The 24,397-nt window shown below is 39.8% G+C and overlaps 2 protein-coding genes across 7 annotated transcripts in view; both read left to right on the top strand.

Annotated features, from left to right (window-relative positions):
- Positions 1–6,452, top strand: part of LOC308406427 (steryl-sulfatase-like) — a 48,243-nt gene extending 41,791 nt beyond the window's left edge. For 4 of the 6 annotated variants that reach the window (XM_080897439.1, XM_080897437.1, XM_080897436.1 and 1 more), the window contains 3 exons: positions 4,173–4,247; positions 4,333–4,431; positions 4,946–6,452. In XM_080897439.1, the coding sequence (XP_080753565.1) occupies positions 4,173–4,247; positions 4,333–4,431; positions 4,946–5,123 (352 nt within the window). In that variant the 3' untranslated portion in view covers positions 5,124–6,452. Of the gene's footprint in view, positions 1–4,172; positions 4,248–4,332; positions 4,697–4,945 lie in introns of all 6 variants that reach the window. The other 2 variants (XR_013973538.1, XR_013973539.1) reach the window with 2 other exon arrangements.
- A 154-nt stretch (positions 6,453–6,606) lies between these two features.
- On the top strand, positions 6,607–14,916 carry tmem147 (transmembrane protein 147). The gene is made up of 8 exons (XM_080897445.1): positions 6,607–6,692; positions 7,361–7,463; positions 8,537–8,606; positions 8,699–8,764; positions 8,899–9,035; positions 10,026–10,110; positions 10,335–10,456; positions 14,341–14,916. The coding sequence occupies exons 2-8, from the start codon at positions 7,387–7,389 to the stop codon at positions 14,459–14,461; spliced, it is 678 nt and encodes a 225-aa protein (XP_080753571.1). The 5' UTR covers positions 6,607–6,692; positions 7,361–7,386; the 3' UTR covers positions 14,462–14,916.
- The last annotated feature ends 9,481 nt before the right edge of the window (positions 14,917–24,397 follow it).

Below are 24,397 nucleotides of genomic sequence, written 5' to 3'. Positions count from 1 at the left end.
AAAAGCTCCATGAACAGTGCGTCTGTGGCTGATGACAGTCGCAGGACCTCTGTGATCATATCTGGCACTGGTGGTAGTGGAGTGAGAGATCAGAGAACAGCAGTATCTATTCATTCCTCAGAGCTGAGGAAAAAAGTTAATTTGAACTCATCAATATCCAAAGAAATCAGCCTAAACTGCACAGAATGTGAGCGTGTGAACAAACAACCAATGAAAGCTTAGTCTGGGGCTGAGCATCGGGGCATGTGACCTGTAAATGTGTTCAGTGTGTTTCAGGCATAAAACCTGCCCACAGCGTGGAAAGAAAAGCCTCTGGACTTCTTTGAGTTGCTTGAAGACGTTTCACCTCTCATCCGAGAAGCTTCTTCAGTTCTAGTTATTGTCTGAGTGTGTTGCTGGGTCTGAAGTACCCGGCCCTCGAGGCCTGGAGTGTGACACCCCTGGCCACACTCCAGGCCTCGAGGGCCGGTGCCCTGCAGGTTTTAGACGTGTCCTTGATCCAACACAGCTGATTCAAATGGTTAAATGACCTCCTCATCATGTCCTGAAGTTCTCCAGAGGCCTGGTAATGAACTAATCATTTGGTCAAGGTGTGCTGACCCAGGGTGACACCTAAAACCTGCAGGACACCGGCCCTCGAGGCCTGGAGTTCGACAGCCCTGTTGTAGTTGGATACACTGTCTGAATGTGCCTGCAAAAAATAAAATAAAATCAACCCTCAGCATCGCTAACAGACCTGTAGCCTGGTGTGTTTCAGCAGTGACGTGAGCTCTTTGCTTTGAGGGAACGTGGACAGGCTGACTATGATGAGGACTGCAGACCGTAAGTCACATCAGAGCTCGTGATAACAGACTGTCTGTTGAGAACACAGGGATATCACGCGTCCTGATTCGCCCTCAGTTTAGGCCATATACTTTAATACATGTCACGCTCCTTCATGCTCAGATAGTACAGTGTAGAAAACAATCAGGAAATAGCCGTTATGTTTTGCTTATTTCTTCAGCGTGCAGGCGAGGGTAACAAAGAAATCGTTGCAGCTTGTGGAGTTGTTTATTAGCCTGTGCAAAGGTACCAATCATATCTGCCGAATGGATCTCCCAGCAGCCCCGGGGCACAGCGGGAGCTTCTACTGCAGTATTGTGGTTACAGCCCAGAATCCCATTTCCCCAAATAACTGTGGACAGAACAGCACAAAGGGCACGGATGTTCCTGGATTGCATAAATACTAGACCTCCATCCTCTTTGGGCCTTTGTAGAATCAGTTTCCACTGCATTCGTTTAGGACCAGAGGACAGTGCAGCTCGCAGATGAAAAACTTCCAGGAGCTGAAAAGCATTCTCTGCTTTCCAGTGGATCTGAACGGCTTATCACACAAATAACACATTGCAGGTGTGAACAACAGCTTTTCAGTCCCATACACTGAAGTCAACAGCTGAATGATTACACTAACAAATGAGCTCCTTCAGCTGGCCTCCGTCCACACAGCAGTCCCCTACTGTAGTTCATTACGAGACTCAACATTAGGGAGAAAAACATAAGCCGGGGTTTCTTTGCCGCAGGCGCAAGCTTTAAATGAGCCTTATTACCACAAGCAGCAGGTGAGCTTACATAATAACACAATACGCACAAGTGAGATATGTGTGTGTGTGTGTGTCGAAATCAAATTTAGATGTTACAAGTTTAAAATGCAAAACAATCCTGAATCGTTTCAGTAAGAACTCAAACACAAACTCAAGCCTGTCCTGGTGACTCAGGTCATGTTTGTCTGTTGACATTAGTGTTGAAGACTTTGTTGTTAAAGGTAAGAATAAAAGTTGACTGATTACAGCAGACAGTAGGATGACCTCTGTGTTTGCAGCAGATCTTCACAGATCTCTGTTACTAATAATGTTTAACTGACGATACAACATTCAGGTTCTGTACTATTCAGGACTGTTCATGATGCACATCCCTGGGTGGACTTCTGCACGTCATAAATCAGCTACATAAACTGACTTGAACTGAATTCATGATGATCATTGGTGGATTTTCCCTGCACATGTTTGCCAGTCGTCTTTGTCGTGAGTCTGTTGAATATTTCAGAAAAAAGGGGCCGCACAAAAGCAACTATTTTATCTTAATAGATCAATTTTTAAACTTTTTGAAAAATAAAGTAAAAGTCTTTTTCACTTAGTTACATCTGAACAGTTTTGCTAAATCTTGGAACCCATGAGGCTGTGGGTCTATAGCTTTGCTCTTTTACTTTCTCCTTTCTCTCTTTAAAACTTTAAGACACAGAGGAACAGAGCCTTTTACTCCACTGGTTGTACTTTGTGTGTTTATTTAACTTTTTTCTCATGATTTCCATTTACTTACATTAGAAACAAATGAGATTAGGCCACATTCACTCATCATAGTGTGAATGTGGGGGCATAGTGTTTGTTTAAGGTTTGAATGGCCCAGGGGAAGAAGCTGTTAGTTTGTCTGGAGATGTGGGTCGGTGCCTCAGAGACACAAACAGGTGGTGGGTCAGGTGCAAGGGGCTCACCTTTGATGGTCCTGGTTTTTCTGAGACAGGAGGATCTGGCGATGGCCTCCAGGGGTGGCCGAGGGCAGCCAATGATTTTTGGGGCGGTATTAATTACCCGTTGAGCAGCCTTCCTGTTCTCAATAGTGCCCACTGTGTACCAAACACCCAGGCAGTAGGAGAGCATGCTCTCTCTCTAATGAGAGTGGAGCGGACCTGTCTGTGCCTCATGAAGTCCATTATGAGTTCTTTTAAGGACGTTCAGCTTCCGGTTATGAGCACAAGCGGGACAAGTTCTCTCCACCCTGTCCGCTGTCTCATCTCAACAGAGAAGAGTCCAATCATAGTGGTGTCATAGCCATACTTGATAAAGACGTTGGTTGGATGGGTTGGTGTACAGTCATATGTGTACAGGGCATACAGCAGGGGGCTGAGAACGCAGCCCTGAGGGGATCCGGTGCTGAGTGACAGTGGGGGGAGAGGTGGGGCCGAGTTGGACTGATTTAGACCGGTTTGCAAGAAAAACTTTGATCCAGGAGGATCACGGAGGATCTGAAGGTGGTCCAATTTGGCTGTGAGGATTTCTGGTATTATGGTGTTGAACGCTGAGCTGTAATCCATAATAAGCATCCTCATGTAGCTCTTCCTGCTCTCCAGATAGCTCAACTCTCTGTGAGGGGTGATGGTGGTGGCATTCTCTGTGGATCGATTTGGTCTGTACGCAAACTGGTGGGGGTCGAGGGACGGGGGGTAGACAGTCTCTGATGTGCAGAGACACTATGTGCTCGAAACACTTCATGATTACAGACATGAGGGCTATAGGCCTGTAGTCATTGAGGCTGTCTATGCCAGTTCAGTCTTTCTTGGGGATGGGAAATGGTAATTCATTAGGTAGTAGAATATGGGGGCAGAAAAGAATAAATATCACTGATCACAGAGAGACAGACAGAAAAAAATACTCTCACTTCTACATATAACCCCTAATTTAGACCCTTCAATCAACTTAACCTTTCTGTCTGTGTACTGTGAGGGAAACAGGAGAAACCTCAGAAAACTCATGCAAATGCAGACCGCTTCACTGGTATGCAATGATCACACTAGAATACCTGCAAGATTGGTACAAACATCAATAAAACTAGCATTAATCAAATAACTAAAAACATATAGTGTCACAGTAGAATTTGAGTTGTAAAGGAAAGCATCTTTAAGAACAAAGTCAAAGGTGACAACAGGAGAGTACAACAACAGGGCCATTTGAAATGTATTTGAAATTGTGCAGAGTTCCTATTGGTAAGCTGGATGTTGAGGTGTGTGTAGGTGGCACTGATCACATAGCTGGTTGCTATAAAAGCAGGGTGATTGCTGTTCAGCAGCCACGGATCACATCATAAACTGACTTGACAGCAAATACAATCTCTGAAAACTGATCTGTGTGGCTTGTTGTCCAAACAGGAGCAGATATGGGGAAAAGCAACTTTGAACTGGCACTTTGCCTCGTACTAACGGCTGCCTGTGGCTTACAAGGAAACATTGAGCGTGACACACACATTTTTATTGGGAAAAAGAACTGGACACAAGCAAGACTATTCTGCCAGACACATTATGTTGACTTGGCTACTTTGGAGATGATAAATATGAAAGTTATTATACCATTTTTGGTCCAAAGGAATATCCCAAACACTTGGATTGGTCTACTCAGAGATCCTGAAGATGACTCATTCTGGAAGTCTATAAATCTAAGGTGAGTGTCAATTTTGAAATGACCTTTATGTCAATATCCATGTCTGTTTATGCTGATTTTGAGATGATTGTTCTGTTGATTTCAGAACAGGTGAAGGTGTCTCAGGTGATGACCTCTCACATACCAGCAAATGGGCCTCTGCACAGCAGGACTACTGTGCAGTTGTAGGAGATGACCTCATGTGGTACAGTGCACAATGTTCAAGTATCAATAATGTCTACTGTTCCTGAGGTGATGTAATCCAGTATCACACTGTTATGCTCGGTTGGTATGACGCTGTAAAGTACTGTATGGAAAACTATGGTTACCTAGCCACTGTCACCCAGGTAAACTCAGGTGATGTTGACAAACGGGGCTGGATTGGACTGTATCGAGTGGGAGGCAAGACCTGTGCTGTGGAGATGTCCTTTCATGTCCAATGTGTTGAAAATGTATACTCTAGAAAAGAAGTGCGTGTAAAAATATATATATATATATTATTTTATTTTTTTAAAAAAAGGATCAATATTCATTTCAGAAAAAGCTTCACTAAAGCCTTAGTAATCAGCATTTGTGTCTGGCTTAATTTGCAAATATAAATCTTTTTGTCAGTAATTGATTGATTTGCCAGTTTATTTGCATTTTTCAGCTTTCTCAGAAAACTACCAACACTTCCACAGCCAGGAGTGACTCTCCCAGTTTTGTCCTGTATTTCTCAGGTTTGGATTGGCTTGCGCTTCCTGGGAGGAAAATGGTTTTGGAGACAAACCAGGTCCCAAAGATATGCTGCCGGACTGTCCGTCCAACTGGGAACACTGTGGGACAAACAGCACGTGGATGATCAGGGACTGCGCAGACAGAAGAAACTTTGTCTGCATTCAAGTAACCCCTCAGTGAATGAAACTGGCAGCTTAACATCAAATGCTACAATAATGCTTGTTCTATCAGTTCTTTAGCATATATTTAATTATTGTACACCTCTAAGTTTGATTCTAATATTATTAATCCTTTCATTTTATGCAATATAACTGTAACAATCTCTGAAAACAATGGTGTACTCTGAGGTTGTAGATACTTTGAAATGAAAAGTGCAGGTGATGTTTCACTTGTTGTGTTTAAACCTCTGCATCCAGCATATAAATTGTTTTGGTTTGCCTTGCTTTTCATTTATAATTAATTTTTCATTAACATGAAATCATGACTTACTGCTGCTACAGTGATACAGGCTCCTATAATGTTGGCTCTGTTAAGGTTATTGTAAAATATTTCAATTCAACAACCATCTCAAACAACTCTAGCTCTCAAAACGTAAGAATATTATTTAGTTTTTTTTAAAATACTCAGTCTATACCGAAATATTTCTTGTTTGCTGAAGACAGATTGCATCATTTTGATGTTTTAAGCAATTAAATAACATATTAAGAGAAGTATAACTGACCACCTGGGCTCTAGTGGTGGGAAGGGTCTTTGCGAGCCTCCATTAAAGCAAAATCGCACCAGAAAAGAAAAAGAAAGTGAGGGAAGAAATGTCAGGGAAGTCTGCTGTGTGGAGAGAAAAGCAGAGCAGAGCAGCTACAGGTTAAAATATATCATATAACATTTAGAAAAATTTAATCTAATGCAATTTAACATTCTGTTTTTAGGTTGACTCTACTTTAGAATTACAGTTTCATGAATATGAACTATATCTAAAAGTTTGGACAATCATTTAAGCTTTCATAATAATCAATAAAAAATGTAATTACATTATTAACCATTATTATAAGTTTCATTAAGTTATAACTGGTGAAAAACTACCCGAGGTTGGCAATGTCCCAAGATAGGGCTTGCACTTCTCACCACTGAAATCCAATAGGCCAGATAATTTAGTTTTAAAGATCTAATTAGTGATTTTGCTAAAAAGAAAATGTGCCAAGTGGTATGTTACTGAGGAATAAACTCCATCATCATCTATACATTATCATTATTGATTTATTATATTATTATTTGCATTTATTATATTATGATTTTTTTAAGATTTCTTAACACTTACGATTTTTTGGCCTTCATGTTTTGAACCATTACACTGTAAATTAGGAAATCTGATGCTTTGTGTCCGTTACTGCAAATAAAACATGGCTCCAATGAATTGTTCAGTTGTCTTTATCGTAAGCAGTTTCTAAATGTGAGCCTTACAAAGCTAGGATTGCCTTTTGACGCCCTTTTATGCAATAAATGAAACAAAGTAGATTTATTTACTTATATTAAAATCAATCATTCACGAGGGAGATGGGTTAAGAAAGGAAGCAGGGCCACAGATTATTTATACATACAGTCCATAGTTTTGCGCTAAAGGCCCCCGGAACCAATTGTTAGGTTCCTACAGTAAGTAGAGCATTGTCGGATGCATTCCGAGGTGGAGCTAAGCTTACTTCCGTTTGTCATTCAGCTAGAGAGCTGCTGGATACATGGTGTGTCGCTTGTCAGGTATTTAAAACGCAGTAACGTTCTCCTTTTCTCTTTAAAAAGTCTTGATACGTCAAAACAAGGAAAGAAATGAGATTCGTAATCACAACATAGGAAAAGAAGGTGCCGGAGGGTTTGTTACCTGGATGTCGCGGTGTGTCCGCACAGGGTGTGCGGGATGTAGCTTAGCCAGCTAATGCACTGGTTATTCATTTCCTTTAGGACCCTACACTACTCTGTAGCTCTGCTAATATTCATATAAAATACACAAGCTAAACGACTCACTCAGAGACGGCAGACTGTCTTTGAATTTTTAACATTTTAAATTCCCGCGATCAGTGCAGTGTCATCAGTGAGGAGTTGATATTAAAATACTTTTACAGTAAAGAAGTAAACGCTGGCTAAGGTTTAAATGGTGCTGAATGAACCAAAAACCCAGTGACGGTAAATACAGCAGATATTATTAAACTGTAACTGATAGTAATTCAAACCCGTAAGTGAGCTATTTCGAACTTTTTGTCTGCTGCGGGAGTGAGCAGCTTTTCTGTGTTTTAAATCACTATAGTATCATATATAATTAAAGAGATGTTTTCTCTTGTTTTCTAACACAGTAAGTGGTTTTACTGACTTAAACTAATGCAATTGTTTCCCCCAGTCTTTGATCATTCTCTCTCTTTCTCTCTCTGCAGGAAGCTGCATTTTGTGACGAGACATCATGACACTTTTTCACTTTGGGAACTGCTTTGCTCTGGCCTATTTTCCGTACTTTATAACCTACAAGTGCAGCGGCCTGTAAGTGTCTGTGTGAATCAGTCAGTAATGCTTGACGGTACAAGATTTAAATGCAGTTACAAGTAACACACTCATACATGGGCTCACATAGACCCTTCTTTCACATTCTTCTTCTTCTTTGTGGTAACATATGTTGCCAGACTGGGAAGTGTCTGCTAATAATCTTCTTAGAAATGTTCGAGCTTTTGGAGAGGGTCCACATAATCCTCTTAGACCTGCATAGTGTGCATAGTACGTTCATTAAAGGCATAATGTAAACCCTTTCTCTCACCATTACTGCATGGATATGTTAAAGCTCTGTTCATCTAATTCAGGCATGTCAAATTCATTTTAAATGATGTGCTATATTCAGCCCACGTTGATTTTAAGCAGGCTGGACCAGTGAAAGTACATAATGAATATGTAAAATTACAGAATAATTTCTATTAGTTGATTGCCAAGACTAATTATAAAAAATATGTTTCATTAATTTACAGAAGTTTTTTATTTTTAAAACTGTGGCCTCATTGTTTGTTTGGTTTTTTAAACATAATATAATAGATGGTGGAAAAACAGAAACCTTTGTCTATTAATTGTTTGTCAATTAATTTCGGGGTGTCAAACATATGGTGCGAGGGCCAGATGCAAGTTGACACAGTAAATGTAAATGGACTGGTTCTTATATAGCGTAAATGAACAAAAACTTTGTCTTTTAGAATTACAGGGTATTCTAGGCTATGAGCTACTATTACATTTTCTGTACAATTATGCATTTATTCCTTAATTTAAGCACTTTAAAAGAAATATTAAGCTATTTAAGAGGTTAAATGCACAAAGGGAGGTTTCACTGGTCCAACCCACTTAAGATGCAAGTGAGCTGTATAATACCATTCATACTATACAAATTACTTTTGTATAGTATGAATGGTAAGCTGTTTTTTTTATTGATATGGAAAGCTGTTAAATGTATGAAAATGCATAATAATAAGTTCATAATCTAAGCTGTTCAGTGGGCTCAATTGGAGTTTTTTGCTGGGGCTATTCTGGCCCCGGGCCTTATGTTTGACCCTCTTGAACAAATGTTCTCTGTTTAGCTCGGAGTACAATGCCTTCTGGAGATGTGTCCAAGCTGGAGCAACGTACCTGTTTGTCCAACTTTGTAAGGTGAGACATTTTTTGTGGTTATGAAAATGGATCATATTTTTTTGAGGCAGGAAAAAAAGCACAAAGTTAACATAAGTAAGTTTGGGTTTCAGATGCTGTTTCTAGCCACATTTTTTCCCACGTGGGAGGGAGGAGTAGGAGCGTATGACTTTGTAGGGGTGAGTGTTTAATGACAGTAACAACACCAAAAAGGAAGATAATCGTTCTTGTCATGTGTATATCATTAGAGAAAGGAAAGCATACAGAATACCAGCTTTAGCATTAGGCTGTAATGTTCTTGTTTGCGTTTCAGGAATTCATGAAAGCCACAGTGGACCTGGCAGACCTTTTAGGCCTCCATCTCGTTATGTCTCGCAACGCTGGCAAAGGAGAATACAAGATCATGGTGGCTGCCATGGGCTGGGCAACAGCAGAGCTCGTGATGTCGAGGTTAGCACTAACGTCTCATTTTATCAAAATGTGCTACACATCTACACAACAGGGGCTCATTTTGCATGTACGATCACACGATTAAAGTCTTTAATGTGCTGTCACAGTGAAGTTTGCATAAGCTCAAACAAGCTCAGGAGATGTTTTCTGTAGCATAAGCAGCATTACGTGAGGACCTGAAACCGTGTTGCTTAACCATGGCTGTGCCGTTCTTGTGAGAGGAACTGGTTTTAATCGAGCCAGTGATAACGGGAGGATTTAAGGGGAAGGAAAATAGCTCAGTCATTAAAATCCCTTTGCCTGCTCATTTCTTTTAGAAAGATGTCACTTAAATAAATGATATGAAATGCATTCACTGCCCACAGTATATGACACCATTTCACCATGACACCAGCCATTTCTGCTGCCTTGTTTTTAAGTCAGACAACAGTTAAAAAAAAAATCCTACATAACATTTAAGTAATATTTAAAGCTGATAACTTTAAATATTACTTAAATCCGTAACCTGTTTTATATTGTTTTTTTTTATAGTATTTCATTTTTAAATTTTACTTTGTGGCCACATGCCTGAGAAAGGCTCTTTATAAATAAATGTTATTTACCTTGAATATTAACGGAGTACATAAGAAAACATGTAAATGATAACTTAATTAACATGATGGACACAGAAGTTGCAACAGTTAATGAATATCTTACTGCAGCATGCTTTTTGATTATTAGTTTCCTGTTACTTTTCCCTCACTACAAAGTAAAAGAAAAATATCCAAGACAACTGTTCCTATTAAAAGCGGAACAAACATACCTGTTTCTTCTCTTATCGATAATTTTCAATTTTAAGTTTCTCACAGACTTCTAAAATATTTACTTTTGTCTTTATGACAGGTGGCCTATTTAAGTTTATTAAGAACTGTATATATGTAAAATCATATTATATAATCACCGAGTGAAACATGAAAAACAGGTCCCATAACTCACTATCCTGCTTTTCAGGTGTCTTCCCCTGTGGGTCGGAGCCAGAGGGATTGAGTTTGATTGGAAATACATCCAGATGAGCTTTGACTCAAACATTAGTTTGGTGAGTGACTGCTGCTCTTCTCCCTTTTTAATATTTTCACACTAGTGACTCATCTTGTTTGTAGCGGTTTTACAGAAACATCACAGTAGAAACAATTTGGTCTTTGCATGTTCAGAGAAATTTGAAGTTTAAACGACTTCATTCCTGCGTTTCTTTTCTCTGTTATAATTGGCATTATCGTCATTGTTGTAATATGAGTGATTTTATTCTGGTACATTATTAAGGTACATTACATTGCTACGGCATCAGTGGTATGGATGTTTACACGATACGACCTTCCAAAGAGCTTCAGGCTGCCTGTGACTGTGCTGCTGGCTCTCTGTGTCTATAAGGCCTTCTTAATGGAGTAAGTCTTGGATGTTTCATATTTCATGTTACCATTCTTATATTATATAGGCTTACACAATATAAGAATTATTGTATTTTTACCACATTAAAGTCATTTTTTACCTACAATAATATATTTAACATTTATCTGCCCTGTGTGGGTGTAGCAAGCATATTACTGTATGTACAGTAATATGTTGTATCCTGGACTAACATTGTTATGAAGATGTAGGAACAGCACCGACAGAAGGATATCAGATCACACTTGCAACAATTTGAGTAACTTGAATAACTCGAATACAAAAAAATCCCTGATGCAAATTTTTTGCTTCGGTACTTCATTTAATGCAACAGAGATTGTCTGGGGTACCTGGATGTCCATCATGTGCATGCACAGAGGTACCAACAGACTGTTTCTGTTGTGGTACCTCTGTGCATGCAGGTACTACAAAGTTACATGTGCAACCTGGGTGCAGGGGAAGAGCAGCAGCCAGCAGTCGTCTCCTTTTCATTGTTTCACCTTTAAGCGCATACTGTGTATGTTGTTACCATTAGCTAGCTGCAGTGCTTACCACCTGTGCCAGTAGCCTCGATCCTTCAGTTGGAGCTCATTTTTTCTCTCCCAGAGGCTTCATAGATCACAACTCTCTGCACTCTGTTACTCAGAGTCGTGACAAAATGACAGGAGACGCAGTTGGGTGCAGTGACTGTCCAGGTGTTTCACATTGCCTGCAGCAGTTATCCAGAATGCATAGAACCCTAGTTATATTTGTAACTCTGATTTTACATCAAAGCCAAACGTCCAACTTAGGTGGGAGTGCATTAGTCCACCAGTGATGCTCCAACAATATAAATCTAGGAGGTGTAGGATTCATGAAAGGCATCAGCACAAAGCCTGTAATATTTATCAATTTTAAAAATTATTACAAATAATGTTCGTAAAATCATAAAATAAAAAGTCTGTAAAAAATACCTGAAATAGCTTTTAGGAAAAAATATTTTTGACTCGATAAACTGTTGCTTTATTGTTTGAAATTAGTTTTTGGGATTGATCTGCTGTTGAGTTCATGGGATTCATATACCGTACTTTCTGGACCATAAGCCGCTACTTTTTCCCTAGGTTTTGAGCCATGAGGCTTATACAAAGGTGCGGCTATTCTGTGGATTTTTCTTCCACCACTAGGGGGACTCTAACCAGAATTAGAATAAAAAACAAGATAGATGAAAAATCAATGCAAAGAAGAATACACTACTTTTTCTTTAGCAGATAGAACACGCACAACAAATTACCAACTGGTAATTATTTTCAAATCCTCGCCCCTTCATCATGGAAACCACACGAAGAAGTTCGTATGATGCAAGTTTTAAGTTGAAGGCCATCGATCTTGCTATCCAGGAGGGAAACCGCGCTGCTGCATGCAAGCTTAGCGTCAATGAGTCTATGGTGAGACGTTGGAGGCGGCAGCGGGAAGAGCTCATGCAATGCCAAAAGTCGAGAAAAGCTTTCAGAGGACATAAAAGCAGGTGGCCTGAACTTGAAAATGTCCTGGAGGAATGGGTGAACACACTGAGAGCAGGTGGCCGAGGTGTATCCACTGTACAGATCCGACTGAAAGCCAAAACAATCGCCCGCGAAATGAATATTAAAGATTTCAAAGGTGGGCCGTCATGGTGTTTCAGATTTATGAAACGTAAAAACCTGTCCGTCAGGGCACGGACCACTCTCTGTCAGCAACTCCCCCCTGACTATCAGGAAAAAGTTGAAAACTTCCACAAATTCGTTGAAAAAAAGATACAAGAAAACTCCATCGGACCAGACGATATAATCAATATGGATGAAGTACCTTTAACATTTGATCTGCCTCTGACCAGGACCGTTAACAAGACAGGTGCATCATCCGTGTTGTTGAAAACAACAGGCCATGAGAGGACGCACTTCACCTGCGTTCTGGCATGCACGGCATCCGGACAAAAACTTCCACCAATGGTGATTTTTAAGCGCATAACTATGCCGAAAGAACAACTCCCGAAAGGCATAGTGGTCAAAGTTAACACCAAAGGGTGGATGAATGAAGGTCTAATGAAGGAATGGTTAACGGAGTGCTATGGGAAGCGCCCGGGAGGATTTTTTCACCGGAAAAAAGCACTGCTTGTTTTGGATAGCATGAGGGCCCACATCACAGATTCTGTGAAAGCAGCGATCAAGAAAACAAACTCCATTCCAGCTGTGATTCCTGGAGGTACAACAAAGTTTTTGCAGCCACTTGACATCAGTGTAAATCGGGCATTTAAAGCTGCACTACGGGTTGAGTGGGAGACTTGGATGACAAGCGGTGAAAAGTCATTCACAAAAACTGGCCGCATGCGAAAAGCATCCTTTTCTGATGTCTGTCAGTGGATCCTAACAGCGTGGAGTGCTGTGAAAGAATCCACCATCACCAATGGGTTCCGAAAGGCTGGACTGCTGCGCGAAGAGAGCGGCGCACCTTCAGAGCCAACTTCACCGGAGGATGACAGTGACACGGAGAGCGAGACTGATGGAGACAGATGTGATGAAGCGCTTCTGAGCCTGTTCAACTCCGACACTGAAGAAGACTACTTCATGGGTTTCAGCGAAGATGATTAAAGTGACATGTGGTTTCAAATACAGGAAAAATGGAGGTAAATAAATAGCGGTTATTTTCTCTTGGTTCTGTTACGTTTTAATCAGCAAAGTTGCTGCCGTGTTAAAAGGCATTGTTCGGAAAGAATCTGTTCAGGTACATACTTGTACATTTGCACTACAAGATTGTTCTGTACATGCAGTAAATATCTATTTTTTCATCATAGATATCTGCGGCTTATAGCTGGGAGCGGCTTGTATATCTTTTTTTTTTTAATTTTTTAAAAATAGAGCGGATGCGGCTTATATACAGGTGCGCTCTATTGTCCAGAAAGTACGGTAATAATGAGACATTTTTGAGAAAACAAAGCATGGAGTGGAGCTACACTCTCAAACTTATACATAGCTTCCTAAGTTTTCCATTAAAAAACAAAGTAAAACATATTTAGAAATATCTTTTCTTTTTCTTTTTTTAAAATTGGAGACATAATTACTAATAGAAATATGGTTCCGGAATCAAAATGATCTGTTTCCATAATTTTTACTGGTTAAAATAAGTGAAAAATTGTTGCAGTACAACTGCAGGATTTGTGGACTTAAATACACTTTAAATGAAGAGAAATTATTTAAAGATGTGGCAGCAGAAGATAAGATAAGCTAAGATAAAACTTTATTAATAATCCCTCGGGTGGGTTCCTCTGGGAAATTCGGTTTCCAAAAGCACAGCACCGACAAAAGTTACAGTTACAGAATATTATATATATATATATATATATATATATATATATATATATATATATATACACACACACACACACACACACACACACACACACACACACACACACACACACATAAATACAGAGACATATATAAATAAAATAGACGAAGGGGATAAATAGAATAAATAGGAATAAAGATACAAGTGAATTGCACATTTCAAGTATTGAGAAAGCCTTTGTGAAGCACAAGATGGCAGTACAACACTGGACAAGTATATGACCTAATATTTTTATATATAAAGGACATAATTTGCAGGTAATTGGAAGAATTGCTAACTTGCATGTTGTGCACCATAAGTGCTAAATTCTCCAATGAATGACTTCACAGTTTGGCATCTTTAGAAACTCTTGCAAAGAAAAGTTTCTTGTTCTGTTGGTGTGAGTGGAGTGAGTAGAAAATGGGGTCAGAGTTTGAATAAATGTTTTGAATATACTAATTATCCCTCTGTGTGTTTGAGCAGTGTTGTTTTGCTCTTTTAATTTGAAACTTACACACATTTTCCCTGGTTTTGTCTTCAGGTTGTTCGTTCATGTCTTCCTGTTGGGCAGCTGGACAGTGTTGCTGGTGAAAGCCGTGCTGACTGGGGCCATCTCTCTGTGCTCACTTTTCCTCTTTGTCACTCTGGTTCACTCCAACTAAATAACCCTAACCCCCCACCGGGCCAAAGCCTTTGACAGTCTTTCTGGTCCTGATAGGACCGGGGTTGTCCTGAATCAGGAGCTGACACCACATCAGTCTTGCTGTCACCATACAACATTCAAGATGGCTGAAAAACTACAGTTGATATTGAGCAGAAGTTGGGCAGGTCTGCCTGGAACACTTACCAGTGCTCCCAGTTTATTGTGATGAACCCATTGTTAAAAACTGTGTGTGCTTTCAGTCCATCTGTTGAAGCTGCAGAGCTGCGGTGGTGACATCAGAAGGCTTCTGTAATACGATTGGCTTACCTAAGCTGTGTTGGTTTCATGGAAATGTGACTTTTATATCAAATGAATCAAGACTTAGTTAACAGCATATTTAGTTTTAAATGTTTTCCAGCATTAATGCTCAACGTAAGAAGTTTAATATATAACAAATAAATGACATCAGTAGTTTGTTTGCCCACATGTGTCTTTTTGTTTGTATAAAAGTAGTAAAAACATGCATTCTAGGACTTTTTTTTTTCTAATTATTGAAAAGACTTGAGGTCTAAATAAAAAATCAGAAATGCCTTGTTGTAAAATTAATGACAGGTTCTGTGATTTTGACATGAATAAATGTCTTTGTATTCTTTCTCTCAACTGTCCTTTAACAATCAGCCTAATTTGTTTTTAATAAAGCACAGTTGCAGCTATCTCAAGAAAACAATCTAAGCATTGTTTCCTTGGTTTCTTTTGTATTCAAAGATTCACACTTTGGGCTTTGCAGGCATTAACCGATCATCTGGGGTTAAAAATCACTTTAGAGTAACTCTCATTTTCTGTTTTTCATCTTTTTAATTGAATTTGTTAATGACCAGCACGGTGGGTGCCGTGGTTACCACTTTTTGGGTTTGTTTTTTTTTTTAAATAGTTTTATTGAGAAAGAGGAATATACATTATTCGTTCCCAGTTACAATACAAGCTGTTCCCCGCACACACGTTAAAAAAAATACAGTTTTAAAAAATTCATTAAAAGGGGGTGATAATATTGATCAGCTGGTAAAACGTTCAGTGACTTGCAATAGTTGACAAAGGAGCCCCAGACACGATATATTCGGCCTTTGCTGCTAGGCCTATCTTTTGCAATTTTAAGAAATGACATAACATCTCGAAACCAAAAAGAAACTGAAGGTGTCTTTGAAGATTTCCAATGGATTAAGATACAACGTCTAGCCCAGAGGTCGACAACCCGCGGCTCTTTAGTCTTCATTTTGCGGCTCTGGGTGGTTTGGGAAAATAAATTAGAAGTATTTAGCTGAAGTGTATTTTATTTGTGTTTAGTTCTTTTTTTTAACTTGTAGTTCTAAATTGGAAGATTGTGATTTTGAAATATAAAAATAAAATTATATCTTATTTTTTCGTCGCTCAAAATAGGGCTTTGGAGCGTGATGTCACACTCGCGGAAGCCGGTGTACCCGCAGAAACGCCGTGCATTCAGGGGCGGAGCGTGGGGGTGGCTTACTGGGCTTAAGCCTGGGTTGTTTTGTCAGAAGCAACCCAGGGTCTTTTGGAATGTAATTTTTTCATAGTTAGATGCCTGGCTGACAACTGTATAAAAGAAAAAGTACACACAATATTCGAAGCACATAGTGCACACTGTGGGAATTTACGACTGTGCGTGAATCCCCCCTGATATTGGTATGATCCGAGCTCAGGCACTAAGCGACTGAGCGAGAGGGCGGGGCAGCTGCTGCCTGCGAGTGCGCTGTTGGAGAAACGGAGCCAGCCATACTAAGGAGAGCTTAAGTTTGACCAGGTACCAAAGCAAATCATTAGTACCGTACAAATAATGTAAATATGACGGTGCATCACGAAAGATTGATATCAAACTGATCACTTGACCCATATTACGTTACTTGCTGTTCAAGTGAATCAACAAATGGCGAAATGAAAAGCCGAACAAATGCTATTTTTTTTTAGAGAGTCTTAGCTTACGTGTGTTTATTCCATATTTTCACTACCCTCCCCGACTAAATCGGTTTCAGTTATGTACTGAAATATAAGAATGGACATTAGAGGGTTCTTTCAAAGAAAAAACTCAGGTAGTATTTTATATATTATGCTTTGTAAGTTGTTCAGTATATTTCTATGCAAAACAAGAGGGATTTCAGTACACAGCAGGATATTCACATTTGTAACCAGATATTTACATACACTTTAGGGAGAAAACATAAAACATTTTTACTGTACAACATCAATTTAGAGTAAACTTTTGTTTTAGATAAATATTGAAATATCTTTTGAATTAGTTAAATGTCAGAATAAAGAGAGACAGAGCTGTCTATTTTTTATCACTTTGATCAAATTTAGGAGTCCATGTACACTAAGTTTATTGTTAATTAATAAGAAAACTGCAGACGATTCCATTCTGAGCTGAAGAAGCTTCTGATAGGTTAGTAGAGTCCATGTGAGTAAATTGGTGGCACACCTGTGGATGCATATAAGGCAAAACACAGAGCCTGTTTCTTTGACATGGGAAAATCAAGAGATGTCAACCAAAACACCAGGAAAAGAATCGTGGAGCTCCATAAGTGTGGCTCAGTTTGAATACAATTTGGTGCCATTTACAATTAAGAAATACAGATAGTTTCTCTCTTTACTCTTAAAGTTAACAAATATGTTTTTATATTTATCAATCTAAAAAAAATATTTAGTCTGATTTTATGTTACAATTAAAAAAGTGTTTTTATCTGAAGAGTTTGTAAATATCTGGTTTCAACTGTATATTTGATGATTGTCAGCACAAAGAGGGAGAGAGAGGAACAGAGAGGGAGAGAGAGGAACAGAGAGGGAGAGAGAGGAACAGAGAGGGAGATGGAGAATGAGGACAGAACAGAGATGGAACAAGAGCAGGTGAGACACACATGTTAGTCAAATGGTTGTTTACCAAAAGTATCACCGTATTATAGGTACTCATGTATCTCGTACCTAGTGTTTCTTTTTAGGTTTGTTACGTTTCAAACTCTATTAAGTTATACAGGCTTGTTTGCACAACAAGGCTAAATAATTATATAAACTTTTCTGAATCTAAATAGTGGACTTTGGTAGAATTTTAAAAAAATAAGTGTAGTGCAGGTCTATGATGATTTTTAGTGCTGCTATCATCTAGTTCTGATTCTGGTTCTGTCTTTGTTAAATCCTCAGTAGTCCTGATTTTGAACTGTTGTAGTCCTGTTTTAGTTCTGGATCAGTTCTGGGTCTGGTTGAATTGGGGTTTAGTCCGCCTGTCTTGATACAGCCCCGACATTGTTCTGCCTTGCTGCTTAATTAAAAAACTAGTTTAAGGTGTCCTGCATATGTGATATATATTTTTCCTATATGAAGCCATTCTTTTTTGAACAAAACTCGAAACAGAGCCTATTAATCTTTCAGTCATTTCTAACCCCCCCCCCCCCCCCCCCCCAAAAAAAAAAAAAAAAAAAAATCCCACATGCATACTACCCTTTAGGGCTAAGCCCTGGGTGTTTCAAATGTCTGGCTCCGCCTCTGCGTGCATTTATCGAGACTTTCAACCCCAGGTAGGCCAATTATGGATCTTCGGATCCACATTATGTCAGCAGCCATTCTCCACTGTGAACTATGTTAAAAACAAACACAGCTCACACCCCACAGATGACAGCTTACAGTCCTGCTTAAAGATGAAAGCCCCACCGCTTTTCACACACGATTGCTGTACGCATAGAGCCGGCTGTAGCTTTTCAACAGCAGAGAGAGCACAGACTTTAAGGCAGCGAGGCGTGATTGCGGGTCCCGCTCAGGTGCGTCCGCCTCCCCTGCAGCGGCGCTCCAGACCACGCCCCGCCACACACATTAACCAGGTAAATACATATTTAGGCAGAATTTTGCAAATATCTTTTTTTTTTTTTTTTTTTAGCAGCATAGTGCTTTTTTTTCAATTATTTTTTAAAAGTCAGGTCAAGGCTCCAAAAGCCCAAAGACGATATAAGGGTGGCGGCTCACAACAGTTTTGTTTGCTACATGGATCATTTTAGTTAAGCTGGGTGTCTTTCCTTTTGTTATATTTCTTTAAGAGTTCAAAATGTGTTATTTACGGTGGCCCCTAGAGACAAAGCAGTACAAACTCCAAAACACATGCAAACCCCAAAGCACATGTAAATTCCAAAACACAACGAAGTGCAAAATAAACGGCAAGTTTGTCTGTATGGGACGGTCTAGTCTCCGTCGTGCTTCCCAGGTTGCCTAGCAACCATGATACTAACCGCTGGAAACGTGTCATACAACTTTGTTTGACAGAAATGAGGGAGAACATGTTTTGTTCATTTGTTTGTTTGTTTCTACAAGAGCTTTGTGTGATTTGATAAGTATCTGAGGCTGAGACCACAGGACAGTAAAACACGATTGTTGGGCTTCATTTCTGTACTGAACAGTCATTTAAGATTAGTTAGTAAATAACAATTAGCTAATGTTGTTCATGAGACTAAAGTCATATCACTTTGGTAATGTAAATATAATATGGCCAATATTATAGTTATTATATTAATCATTATTAGCTATTACAGCAGTGAACATGAACTCTGTCAAATACTGAGCTTCAGTACAGATTCAAGTTGCAGTTATTTATGTCTTATCACCTTAAATCTTCACTCAAAGACAAGTATCTTTGACAGTGCATATATAGGTGTATCATATATAAGAGACAAATGTTGTTCCTTCAGTATGTTGGCATTACTAAATTTGGCTCATTGCTTACATATATTTATAAAAAGAAAATGTACAAGCTGTGATAACTGTTTCTGATAAAATGAAGAGTAGACTGATATATGAAATATTCCTTTATTGGGTGAGAAAATCAGACCATGTCATAACTGCTTTAAGTCATACAGAATAGATATCAGAGCCTTAAACAGGCTGGCTTCTGCTAAATGGGTCAAACTGGGCAGAAAGTATACAAACACATAACATCCTTATAGAATATGATGTAACACTATAGATCAACTTACCTCAGAATATATAAAGCATATAAACAATTACAGCAATATGATGCAACAAACACAGCAGTGCTACTAATCCAAAATACTCAAAGCTTCATAGAACTGAAACAAACATTTATTTTTAGCTCCATTCTGCTGCTGATACATACTTTAGGTTTCTGAACATTAAACTTGTTGCTGCCTTTCATAGTGTGTAACTTGAAGGCCCTGAGTACTTTCTCCCACACTGAAAACACTGGAATGATCAAATTATTTGACCATTACCTAATAAGACTGATTCAGGACAGACAATTAGTTATTTTAAACTTTTCTAGCAGTCCTTCACAAACAGGGAACAGTCTGTCTATTCTCTCCATCTGTCAGCTGCTGCTGGCTCTTCCTCCTCTTCTTCCTCACACACTGCTGAGTTTGTCCTGGTGGATCATCAGGGGTGCAAAGCCTCACAGATGATATGCAGCAGTGGGTCCCTCAGTCTGTCCTCACTCTGGACACTTGCAGTCGTCACATATGGAAATCAAATGTGTGATAAGCTGCAGGATTCAAACACAAGTGTCACTTATAAATACATGTTCATACTTTTATTACACAATCAGAGAGAAAGAAACAGAGAGAGAGTGCAGGACAGACAGACAGGTGACAGTCTCAGGTGTATACACTGCTACAAAACAGCACAAAAGAAGGAGGATTGTGTTATTACGAAACAAGAAGAGTTCCCAGATGGTACAGTGGACACATGTGTGACTCCTGTGATTAAAGCATCTTTCTTTCAGCGTAACGAGTGAACCGCCAGCTCGTTCAAACACACGTTAAAGTCCGTTTAGCTCGACACCACCGAACAGAGGCAGCAATATAACATAGCTAACATTAACAGTGCAGTGAATCCTGCTTGTGCCGTGATATTCATGACTGCAAACCGAGCAGCATCACTGACTTTCAGCTTGTTGTGTTTGTGGATGTATGACTGACTTTAATTATACATAAAATCATCACATTCTCTGTAAGATTAAAGTCAACTATTGAACGGCGTATATTTTGAAGTAAAGGCTTTAAAAACAAGTTAGTACAAACATCGCTAATGTCACATAACTTTCCCGACATGTGGCCAACAGTAATGTTTTAATGTTCTTCATTATAAAAACATTCGCGCACAAATAAGTGACATAATATTCAGTACTTACTTCTGAAAGTTTACTCTTCGGCGGCTCCGTTTCCGCCGTTTTTTTCGGCAAAATTATCCACACTACCGCCGCACTATGAAATCTGGGATATGTTGGGCCATGAAGGCTACACCGACCCATCCTTAAAATTCAGGGAAATTAAGGACGCATTTGAGGGCCGCATTGTGTTTTGGAGTTTGCAAGTGTTTTGGAGTTTTTACGTGCTTTGTCTCTAGGGGCCACCGTAGTTATTTACATGAATAAAATGTAGCACTTCATGGATTTCATAAGCAACACACTTTAGTTGCTCTGTGGATTCTTTTAAAAAGCAGTTAAAAACTATTCTGTTCAAACAAGCCTTTTGTTGATCTACGTATTTTATATTCTTTACATTATTTACATTTGATCTTTTACATTGTGTATAATGTTTATTGATTGTATTGTTTATTTTAATATTTGTGTACAGCGCTTTGTGACTGCCTGTCTGTGAAAAGCGCTTAATAAATAAACTTTACTTACTTACTTTAGTTGTTCACACAAAGCATAAAGGTAAAAAAAAAATATATATATATATATACAGTGTTATCTTCATTTTAGATTTCAAAAAGTATTTGCGGCTCCCAGTGTTTTCTTTTGCGTGGAAACCGGGTCCAAGTGGCTCTTTGGGTGTTAAAGGTTGCAGACCCCTGGTCAAATCAAATCAAATCAAATCACTTTTATTGTCACATCACATGCGCAGGTACACTGGTACAGTACATATTACTGAATGTGTATACTAAATATGTATATCTACGTGTGTGTGTGTGTGTATACATATTTTACAAATTAAATAGAGTAAAATAAAATAAATATATAAAATATACAGAGGTTGGTAGTTGGATATTGTGCAAAACAAGTGGCATTTATATACAGTATGGAGTGCATAATGTTGAAGTTCCAGTAGTGAAGGTGAGGTGTCTATGAAGTGTTCAGCAGTCTGATGGCCTGGTGGAAAAAGCTGTCTCTCAGTCTGCTGGTACGGGACCGGATACTGCAGAACCTCCTTCCTGATGGAAGTAGTCTGAACAGTTTATGGCTGGGGTGACTGGAGTCCTTGATGATCCTCCCCGCTTTCCTCAGGCACCGCTTCCTGTAGATGTCCTGGAGGGAGGGAAGCTCACCTCCAATTATCCGTTCAGAGCACCGCACTACTCTCTGGAGAGTAGTGCGGTGCTGTTGCCGTACCAGGTGGTGATGCATCCAGTGAGGATGCTCTCAATGGCACAGCGATAGAAGGTCCTCAGGATGCGGGGGCTCATGCCGAATCTTTTCAGTCTCCTGAGAAAGAAGAGGCGCTGCTGCGCCTTCTTCACTGTTTTGTTTGTGTGTACTGACCACATAAGATCCTCAGCCAGATGTACCTCAAGGAACCGGAAGCTGCTCACTCTCTCCACAGCAGCGCCATTGATGGTGATGGGGGTGTGTACTTCTCTGCACCTCCGGAAGTCCACTATCAACTCCTTTGTCTTTGCGACGTTGAAGGTGAGATGGTTGTCTTGACACCAGTGGGTCAGGGCGCTGACCTCCTCCCTGTAGGCCGTCTCATCACCGTTGGTGATAAGACCCACCACTGTAGTGTCGTCCGCAAACTTTACAATGATGTTAGAGTTTCTAGTGGCCGTGCAGGTGTAGAGTGAGTACAGGAGAGGGCTCAGTACACACCCCTGTGGAGCACCAGTGTTCAGTGTGATGGGGGATGAGGTGATGCTGCCCAGTTTAGCCAAAAGTGATGTAAAGGCTAATATTTTGAGGTGTGTAGGAGTAGTTAGACCAGTATTAACTGGAAGCCCAAAAATAGCCAAAAAAGGGTTCATTCTGACCTGGGTCCCAAGAGTCTTGGACAGAATAACTAAATAATGGCTCCAGAAGTCATGGAGTCTTGGGCACAGAAAGAACATGTGACTCAGGTCACATGGGGTGGCATGACATCTCTCACACTGATCCACCACTTGTGGGTAGATCTCGGACACGCAAGATTTCGAATAGTAAACCCTGTACAATACCTTGAATAAGTTGTAACCTAGCACCAGTGTTGGGACTAACGCGTTACTTAATAACGCGTTACAGTAACTACGTTATTATTGTGGTAACGAGCACGGTAACTAGTTATTATGCCAAAACCAGGAACGCGTTACTCGTTACTGGGATTTAAATAGGCTCGTTATTCTTTACTTCGTGTGGTGGCTATCGCGGAGCTTCCACAGATTCAATAACATTAGCAAGTGGTGGAGGCCAGCAGGTGGATGAAGGAAAAGGGAGGCAAGAGGAGAGACCCGAAGTGGCCGCTGGTCCGAGAGTGTCAGGTGAACTGAACTTCAGGTAAGAAGTTATGACCTGCAGTCTATCTGAGTCAGATATGAACCAAGTTTAGGTGGAGTTTATTTTCGTTGTGCTGACTTTTTCGTACTGCGTACTAGCTAGCATGATGGAGTTTCTATACAGCTGGGTGGGTGCTATGTTACTGATGTTGAACTTTATTTTGTTCATAAGGTTAATTATTAGAGTTGCCAACTGTCCCGTAAAAAACTGAATCGTCTGGTATTCAGAGAAAATATTACGCGTTTCGTATTGAGGTGAAAAGGAACAGTTTGTCCCGGACGTCAGCTACAACAAAAAAGACACAAAGCTGGAGTTATTCTGTGTTTACGCTGCACAGCTGCCTCTTCTTCTCTCATCCTCTCACCCTCCCTCTCCTGTTTCTACTTCAATCACAAAACTGATCAGTGATCAGCTGATCGGCTTTTCTCTCTTGTTTATTTATCGCCCACTTTGCGCCAGAAAGAGGAAACCAGAGGATGTCGCAGTAAACAACAGCAGCACGTTTAAGCTTGATCAGCTGATGTTAGAATTTATTTAATATTACGTTCTAGTATCAGCTGATGTTTGCTGGAGCCAGGGCCGTAAAAGCTGCTGGTCATGATATCGGTTTGGTTATCTGGTGAGAGGGAAACATGAAGATGAAACCAGGAGATGTCCTTACTGAATCATCACAGCCGAACAGGTGATGGAGAAACAGGTTTACCTTTTAGGTGACATGAATGAGTTGAAGGGAAGTTATGAACTGTTTCTGAGAGACAAATAACACCAGGATCCTTTTCTAAGTAGCTGACAGCTGGTAACTGTGCAGGGGCGGATCTAGCAAAGTTTTGTCAGGGGCCCAGGTAGGGCATTAACAGGGAGAGGGGGGCACAAGGAAATACTTTTCTTTCTTATTCTCATTTAAAATGTCTAGCTTTTAAAAAAATAATTATCTGAGTCTTACAACAAACAATTGATAGATTGATACATATATACCATCAGAACAGTGTACATCACTGTCACAACAGTGTTTGTTTTCATTCAAAGTCTTTATGATTTTTCCTATAATGATGGGCCGTAGTCAAATTCCCCGGGACGATTTTTTTTTTGTCCCAGTCCAGCCCCGTATACAGTTCATCTGCAGTCTGGTGTTACCTACATCTTCCTATTCAGAAGGCAGAATTTCCGAGTTCTGAGTACAATCGAAAGCACTACGACTGCAGTTTTTGTGTTGGATGTAAAAAGCAGGCTAGAATCATGCGGCGGTCAACGACGGTCCAGGCGTGGGATTTCTCTCGTGGAAATGTGCACATTATTTTTTTCCTTTCTATTGGTAAGTGGCACAGTGCACTTCTGGCAATAAGCAAGCTAGAAGACTGGCAAAGTTATGGAAGCAACACATTAATAAGAGAATTCTGAGTAAAACCAAAGTTACTTTCCCTAGTAACT

The sequence above is a fragment of the Rhamphochromis sp. 'chilingali' genome (genome assembly GCF_963969265.1).
Source record: "Rhamphochromis sp. 'chilingali' genome assembly, chromosome: 11".
Classification (NCBI taxonomy): domain Eukaryota; kingdom Metazoa; phylum Chordata; class Actinopteri; order Cichliformes; family Cichlidae; genus Rhamphochromis; species Rhamphochromis sp. 'chilingali'.
Note: the sequence above shows the minus strand (reverse complement) of the source record. Positions and strands in the feature narration are given on the sequence as shown.